We start from the raw sequence: 8,771 nt of genomic DNA, 5'->3' as shown, positions 1-8,771 counted from the left end.
ACGATATCCGGGAGATCCCCTGTTGCTATTCCTGTGTACTGAGTTAGATTCCTTCTGTGTTTTCATTCATTATAGACCGTTAGCATTTTTAATTATGTTGTCACATTCTATACTATTTTACTTGTTTTTCATCTATAATCAGTAGGGCTCTGACCTTCCTCGTAACTACTCGACCGAGGTTAGGCTTGGCACTTACTGAGTACCACTGTAGTGTACTCATGCCCTTCCTACACATGTTTTTCGTGTGCAGATCCAGGATCTTCGGCTCAGCCATACTTCAAGTGAGGTGAGGCGATCTTCAGAGACTTCGAGGTATATCTGTCGCGTCCGCAAACCGAGAAGTCCCTCTCTATTCTTAGCTCTCCTGTATTTACTTTTGTTTAGACATTCTGGAGTTAGAACACTTTGTAGTTATTCCACAGCTTGTGATTTCATGAGATTCCGGCTTTTGGGAGTTAATTCAGCTTGAGAGTTTATATTTGTATAGGCCGAGCGACATCTTAAATACTTTATTTATATTTTATCCGCAGTTTTTGGCTAGTTTTATTTTTCGTTTCCTTTTTTTGCAAATTATTAGGCTTACCTAGTCGTAGAGACTAGGTGTCGTCACGACAGTTCACGGAGGGTAAACTTGGGTCGTGACAAAATCCTAGATTCACTTATGGGTGCAATGGTTAATGTGATGACCCGATAGGCCATTTTGAGTTTTAGCCTTTGTTTTCGTATTTTGAGACCTCGATTAGTTCCTTTTAGTATTTTTCAATTTGAGTGCGCAGTCTGTGTCTTATTCCGAAAAGTTTTTATGTGAGAAATTGAAAATAATTTGAGTTGACTACGGTCAATATTTTGTCTAAACAGACCCAGATCGGTATTTTGACAATCCCGGTGGGTCCGTATCGTGATTTGGGACTTGGGCATATGTCCGAAATTGATTCGAAAGTCCCTAACTTGTTTTGACATAATTTGTTGAAAACCAGTAATTTGAAGATTTAAGGAATTCTAAAGTTTGACCGTAGGTTGACTTTATTGCTACCAGGTTCGGATTTCAGCTCCGGAACTTGGTATAGGTTTATTTTACTATTTAAGACTTGTTGCAAAACGGAGTTGCTTTGATAGGATTTAGACGCTCGGTTGTGAATTTGAAAGTTCTTGAGTTTCTTTGAAAATTTCATGCATTTTGATGTCTGATTCGTAGTTCTAGGTGTTATTATGGTATTTTGATCGTGCGAGTGAGCGAGTTCGTATGACGTTACTACACTTGTGTGCACGTTTGGTTTGGAACCTTAGGGGCTCGGGTGAGTTTCGGATAGGCTACGGATTATTGTTGGACTTAAGGAATGTGCTAGTTTTTGTTATTGCCGGTGTCTGTGACTTTGTGGTTCGCCATTGCGAAGGTACTCTCGCGATCGCGAAGGGAAACTGGGACAGGGGCGAAATTCATTCTTCGCGGGCAGGTCGCCAATCCGAAGTAATAGGGGGTTAACCCTTCGCGAACGCGTAGTGTAGGAAGGGACTTGGGGAAGCTGGTCAGTTGTCTACGTGAACGCGAGTCGAGGCTCGCGAACGCGAAGGTCAGGGGGGAAAGGACATCGCGAACACAAAGGCCACTCAGGCCGATGTTCTTCGCGACCGCATCAGGCCTGATGCCCAATGATTTAAAATATCCCAAAGTCGGAATTTATCCCATTTCTCACCATTTTCAAATTTGAGCTCAACAGAGAGGCAATTTTGAAGAGGTTTCTCATCCCAACTTCATAGGTTAGTAGATTTTAACTTGTTTCCTTGCATTCCATAAACACCAATTGACTTTAACCTTTAATCTATGCTTTTTCATGGTAGAAATTAGGGATTTAGGTAGAAATATTAAGGATTTTGAGAAATTGAGATTTATACCTCAAATTGAGGTCAGATTTTGAAACTAATCACATAACCAGGCTTGGGGGTGAATTGGTAATTGAGTTTTGGTTCGAATCTCGGGTTTTGACCAAGCGGGTCTGGGGTTGACTTTTGTTCACTTTTTCCCAAAACAATAATGATTGAATCATTTTCACTCATAGACAGTTTCTAATGCTTGTTTTGAATTATTTGAACTATATTTTGTTAGATTTGATTGGTGTGGAGGCTAATTCTAGAGGAAAAGCCGCGGTTGAGCATTGATTTTGTTATAGAGTAAGGTAAGTGTCGTGGTTAACATTGAGTTGAGGGATTATGGCTTGTTGGTCTATTTGCTATGTGTGTTTATGTGTGAGGACACCATATATATGATATGATGAGTACCTATGTGTTATCATTGAGTTAAAGCATGCGAATGAATATCATTATTGTATTTTTAACAATTAAAATTGATTAATTAATTTCACGTCGGCTTGTCTAGCAAGTAAATATTAGAGGCCACTAGGATCCGAGGTTGGTATTCGGGATCGTGACAGTTGCTTCTTCAAAACTAGAAATTACATGTCACCCTCAGTCAATTTTTCGACGACATCAATAATAATGCTCAAGCCAGTGACTTGCTTTCCCATTCTCCTATGAATATTGTCTAATCGTTGGACTGAAGAGCAAAGGACAGTCAACGTACATCACTATCCATTTTTTTGTTTTCTGAATACAAATTACTACAGTAAATTTGTGAGCTAGAAAAGAATGCTTTAAACAGAGAAACAAATGGCCATTGTGTTTCCTCAATTTTGTTTTAAAAAACCCCACATTTTGCGTTCTCTCTCAAATTGGTCTACATCCCTCAGTCAAAAAAATTCTTGCTCTTTCTGAGTTTCTTATCTTTGTTTTATTCATTCCCATTGCTTCTCAAGATTCTACCTTCTCCTTCCAAGATGGACATTTTATCATTTTCATAGGTATTACCTTTTTAATGTATTTTCTTGTTTCATTGTGAAGTATTACATTTATACCCAGTTTTTCGTTCTCATAGGTATGGAAAATTAAAGGTAAAAAGTTGTACCATTTTTTCTTGTTTTACAGGCACTTTTTAGCAATGCATTTTGTTGTTTTTATCATTTGGTCTTTGCATCTCATGATGTCCATCAGCATTTCTTGTTTGCCAATGAGTTTTCTGATTCTGTAGCTTTGATTTTGAAGTTTTCTAATCATGCATTGTATTAAGCAATGAATCCTACATAAAGAAAGTAGTTATCCGTCAAGATGTTGCTTCATGAACCTTGTAGTTTCTTGCCATGAAATTTTTATTGGGGGAAATACTTTCAAGATTGAGGCTTTCATATTGAATGATTGTGTCTTTTTTTTTTTTTAAACGCTAGTCTTCGGGCTAGTTTGCGTACCTACCTGCAACCTCCCACAAACACAGCTACCTGGTAATTCGGTCCATCAAGAAATGATTGAGTCCAATTCTGTAAGCTAAATTTCAAAACATGAACAACCTAGCTTATTTCATGTTCGATTGTCATTAGCTTCTTTTTTCTCTCCTTTTGCATCTATTGCAAATTGTAATGTTACTCCATTTAAGTTTTTCTCTTCTGAAAACTCTATGTTTCTTTGGTAATGTTGCTTTCTTTTGGGCATTAATAGGAGTTAAGTTGAGCATCCAGCTCTGGATACTTCTACATTTTTCTGTATACAAGTGTATCGAGTTAGTCGTGTAACTTTATTTGTGCTCATTATCATCACCTGAGAAGTATTGAGGAAAGTAATGTCTGATAACTTTATCTTTAATTCTGTAGATTGTTGTTTTCTTTACTTGGGAATTTCGATCAAGCTAGGAAGTCCTACAAAATTTTTGGCTGGGAGATGGGAATAACATATTCCTGTCCCTTTGCCAATTTTGATGATTCAGATACTCGGTTCGAATCTTATTTAGTGAGAACAATGAGTTTTGGAAATGATGGTACGAGGACCACGTTACATCATATTAATTTCAATGAACAAAATTCTCAGCAGTCAAAAATGCAGAAGTCTCTCAGTTCTGGTAAGTTGATCCTTGAAGGAACTCTTAGCTATAAAAGGAGGGAATTGGAGGCCGAGATTGGACTAAAGACTCCTGCGTTTGATGCGAGTGATAAGACGTCGAATAGATCAGATAGCCTCACGAGCAGTGAAGAGGTTTCTGAAAATTTGCATAGTATGCCTGACCAGACTACTAACATGCTACCATTAGTATATGAGAAACAAAGAGATGAGGCTGCAGTAAAGTTGCAGAAAACGTACAAAAGTTTTCGTACTCGAAGACGGCTAGCGGATTGTGCTATTCTAGTTGAGCAGAGATGGTATAGTAGTTTAAACATTTATGATTAGGTGCATTTTTTCCCTTAATGTAGATTCGTTTTGTTCCTAATTTTGAGTGAAATTTACAGGTGGAAGGTATTAGATTCTGTTGAACTCAAGCATAGTTCTATATCATTCTTTGACATTCAGAAACCCGAAACCGCTTTTTCTCGTTGGTCAAGAGCTTTAACTAGAGCTGCGAAGGTATGGATTGATTTTACGATTTTAGAATCTTTCTTTCTTTTGGTTAAGTTGTGATATTTAGGACATTGTCTGCGTTGGTAGGTTGGTAAAGGTTTGTCCAAAGATGAAAAGGCATGTAAGCTTGCTTTACAGCATTGGCTTGAGGCAGTGAGTACCCTTTTCTCCACAAAGTTTAGATAATAAATTTGAGAATGTCAGATTTTCATTGATATAATGATTGTGAAAACAGATTGATCCTAGACATCGCTATGGTCACAATCTTCAATTTTATTACGCCAAGTGGCTTCAAGCTGACAGTAAACAACCTTTCTTCTATTGGTGAGATTATCTTGGATCAGTAAGAAATTCAAACAAACAACTTGAAATCAATTTCAACTTCACTAAATGAGACGTTTTCCCCTCAAATGTTGCAGGTTGGACATAGGTGAAGGTAAAGAAGTAAATCTTGAGAAGTGCCCCAGATCAAAACTTCATCAACAATGCATCAAGTATCTTGGTCCGGTGAGTTTTATCTTCTTTTGTAAGGCATCCGATTTTCTTATGAGTTTATAACATGACAGAAAAGGGGTTCAATTCTAGGCTGGTATATGATATTTGTGCAAGGATTGGCGAAGGGATTTTATGTATTCGTTTTGAAAATTGCAACCAAAATAGAGTGTTGTGCCTAATAGACAGTAGTAGGTAATGCTACTTCACATATGATGTGGAAAGTTAATCTGTGACATCGACATCGACATCGACAACGACAACGACAATGACAACAACAACAGCAACAAAAAAAACCAGTGTAATTCCGCCTGAGGAGGGTAGTGTGTACGCAGATCTTACCCCTACCTTGAGAAGGTAGATAGGTTGTTTCTGGTAGACCCTCGGCCATGATAATCTGTGACATCCTTCGAAAATTTTTAAAATAAGTATTCGCACTTCTAAGGATATTAGTATAATTTATTTAGCTGCATGAAGTAAGAAGATATGTCAGGAGATTATGTTTAATGCAACTTGCAAGTTATGACTAATTACAGGTAGAGAGAGAGGCATATGAAATTGTAATTGTGGGTGGAAAATTCATTTATAAGCAGAGTGGGAGGCTTCTTGATACGAGGGGAGGTCCTGAAGATACCAAGTGGATCTTTGTGCTAAGCGTGTCGAAGGACTTGTATATTGGAATGAAGCAAAAAGGCACTTTTCAGCATTCCAGTTTCTTAGCTGGAGGAGCCACATTATCTGCAGGCAGATTAGTGGTAGAAGATGGTATTCTAAAGGTACAGATTCAATGAATTGTGATAATTTTGCCAAATCTGCGACAAGTTTTTTCTTAAACCTGGTTTTAATGAATCTAATTTTTTTTAATGATCTAGGCTGTCTGGCCGCACAGCGGACATTATCTCCCTACAAAGGAGAATTTTGAAGAATTTATATCATATCTTGAGCAACATAACATTGACGTCAGTGTTCTCCAGGTAAGATGCAACATTTTTCTTAATGATTAAAACTTAACCATAAGCAAAGACACTTTATAATTCACAATAAACTTGTCCATAAACTTATGGGGACTGGCTTAGAGCATTTGTGTAAGAGAAGCAGCTGTCAAGCTAATTAGAAGTCTTCATGTAATTAACAAATCAGTTGCAACACTTATCCTGTTACCTCTTGGGGTGGCTAAATTAGTCGTGGCTTAGCTTGTTAAGCTTTACTCCTTATTTTACAGAAATCCCCGAGTGATGAGGAGAAAGCACACTTTATTAGGAAGGAAGGTGGTTTTGGCCTTCGTAACAGCTTATCTGCACCAGATTTTAGCCAAGCCAATGAAGAGTGCACCACCAAACACTCAAACAAGGAGAAGACTGATTCTACTACCAAGTATTGCAAAGATGCAGAAAATTCAGTTCCATTGTCAAGGCGGTCGCAAGGATTAAGACCCCAAATTGCGGTCCAAATACCACTAAGGCAAGACGTATTTGAGTTGTTCCCTAAGGCTGGCCAGCAGGGAGGATCAAAAAACGACACACAGCCTGTGGATACTCCAATAGATGGATATGAAACAGCAGAAGAATATTTATCTGATACAGAACTATCAGTTTCAAAGCAGAATTTATTTGATGACGAAGATGAAGAAGATTATGAAGAACCTATCCCCACAGAAAAGATAATCAAGAGAATAAATACACATAGAAGAACGAAGTCATTCCAGTTGGCTCATCAATTGTCTTGTAGATGGACAACGGGAGCTGGACCTCGGATTGGATGCATGAGGGACTATCCAACAGAGCTCCAATTTCGCGTTATGGAGGAGGTGTATTTGTCTCCAAGAACTACATCTCCAACTCCACCTAAATCTGCTCAACGTCATACTCCTACTATCTTTTCTAGAGAAACAACTGAAAGCAAAAGACGTCCTGTTTCTGAATCAGCAGCATTCTTTCAATCAACCCCACTTGTAGAAGAGATACAAAAATATTGTGATCAGTAGTTAGGAGATATCAGATCATTCTTACGATATTTTTTTTTGTTTTTTTTTCCCTGAAGTAGGAAAGTTTCATCATGTTGTTTTCTTGATCATTCTTTACAAACTCCTATACAGTTTTTTGTAAAGTCGGACATATTCATTCTTTACTCCCAATCTTTTGTAGATACGCAGGAAAAAAGAGATCAAATGAAGTCAAAATTCTTATCAGTTAGTATTCTTCTCTCTTCCTCCTTACTCTCTGTGTTCATCTGATTGCTTGTTCTTTCTTTTACCTTAAAGAATTGAGACTTTGGAAAATATCACAAGTCAAACCAAGGAAAAATGCTGATCATTCTGAGGCTTACAGCACCTTTATATATGTAATAATCTTAATTTGATTACTGTATACGGTTAGAATCTGGCTTCCCTAATTTTGTATGGCTAGTCGAAATCGGGATGGCAGACCAAGGCTCGACCTCGTATAGCATCGAACCATGGCACAGAGATGGATTGCTAAACTCATAAGTCGATGATCGATCAAGATCGAGACCAGTCGTGATCGAGACCGAAGCGAGATAAAGACCGAGCGAGATCGAAGGAAGCCAGCTAAACCGAATAACAGAAAGCCGAGATACCCGTGATCGGGCAAGGATCGTGGCGGAAATCCCGGCACGTATCGAGTCAAGACCGGACATTTAGCCAATCATGAGATTTCCTTCTGTATTTAGAACTGTACCATAAGTAGAATTCTTCTACTATATAAAGGGGGTTCTAATCATTTTGTAAGCAGGATATTCACGCATAACAAAGCAATACATTACATTTTCTCTCTTAAGCTCTGTTGTTCAGTCCATACTCATTTGTTAGCATATTCTGTTGGTTCGAGGGCGATCTAGCTCGAAGGTCATAACTGCTCATTATATTGGTTTGCTTTATTTTACAGTTAATTTCTAACATTAATACTTATATTTCTCAGTTTGTGCCAAGTGAAATCACATATCCTTAAAACCACTTATAAGTTTAATTGTTATCCAATTTTAAGGGTAGGCAGTTTAGCGCCCACCGTGGGGCTAAGGATAATAGTGATTGCCTGGTACAAATTTTCGTAACACATACTATTTTACGCTCGTTCTTTGAAGTTTCTTTTATTATAGATTGAAAGATGTCTAACTCTCAGTCAGCACCTCAACACATTGACAATGATCTCAGCTAACACGGCGAGAATGAGAACATTGCACCCCCTGCTGGCCTCGATGGAGTTCCGGTTGCTGACCCAATCGACGTCAATTCACATGTAGCCATCAATGGAAATGTGGTCGTCGATCCCGAAAGCAGCGTTTGTGGGGGTACCCGATTAGCTACTCAGAATATGCATGACGGTGAAGATGGCGAGATCAACTTGCGAGTAATCTTCTAAAAATTGCAGGCCCAGCAGGCAGCAATAACTCAGCTCTAAAATCAGAACCACACGCCGAGCATGGTCAAACTCTAGCCGTCCCAAGAAGTTGTGCACAGGGTCGAATTGACTTCGAGAAAATCGAATGAGAAGGAATCAGAGACAAATCCCACTATCCTAAAAATGCTCGAAGAGTTGATGAAGCAAATCGAGACAGGGGAAAAGAAGATCAGGGAAAATGATAAGAAGGTGGAAAACTATAATTCTAAGGTCGACCAAATCTCGGGGGCACCACCGATATTGAAAGGACTAGATTCTAAAAGTTTGTGCAAAAACCTTTCCCACCGAGTGCGGCTCTGAAGCCAATCCCCAAGAAGTTCCATATGCCTGAGATTCTTATGTATAACGGGACGACTAATCCAAATGAATACGTCACCTCGTATATGTGCGCCATCAAAGGAAATGACCTGGAAGATGATGAAATTGAAT

The 8,771-nt window shown here is 38.5% G+C and overlaps 1 protein-coding gene across 1 annotated transcript; it reads left to right on the top strand.

Annotated features, from left to right (window-relative positions):
- The first annotated feature begins 2,546 nt into the window (after positions 1–2,546).
- On the top strand, positions 2,547–7,114 carry LOC107775425 (IQ domain-containing protein IQM6-like). Its single transcript, XM_016595153.2, has 9 exons — positions 2,547–2,855; positions 3,696–4,238; positions 4,326–4,440; positions 4,522–4,587; positions 4,670–4,758; positions 4,854–4,941; positions 5,463–5,702; positions 5,799–5,900; positions 6,149–7,114. The coding sequence occupies exons 2-9, from the start codon at positions 3,763–3,765 to the stop codon at positions 6,908–6,910; spliced, it is 1,938 nt and encodes a 645-aa protein (XP_016450639.1). The 5' UTR covers positions 2,547–2,855; positions 3,696–3,762; the 3' UTR covers positions 6,911–7,114.
- Positions 7,115–8,771: the final 1,657 nt, after the last annotated feature.

The sequence above is a fragment of the Nicotiana tabacum genome, chromosome 5, assembly GCF_000715075.1.
Source record: "Nicotiana tabacum cultivar K326 chromosome 5, ASM71507v2, whole genome shotgun sequence".
Classification (NCBI taxonomy): Eukaryota; Viridiplantae; Streptophyta; class Magnoliopsida; order Solanales; family Solanaceae; genus Nicotiana; species Nicotiana tabacum.
Note: the sequence above shows the minus strand (reverse complement) of the source record. Positions and strands in the feature narration are given on the sequence as shown.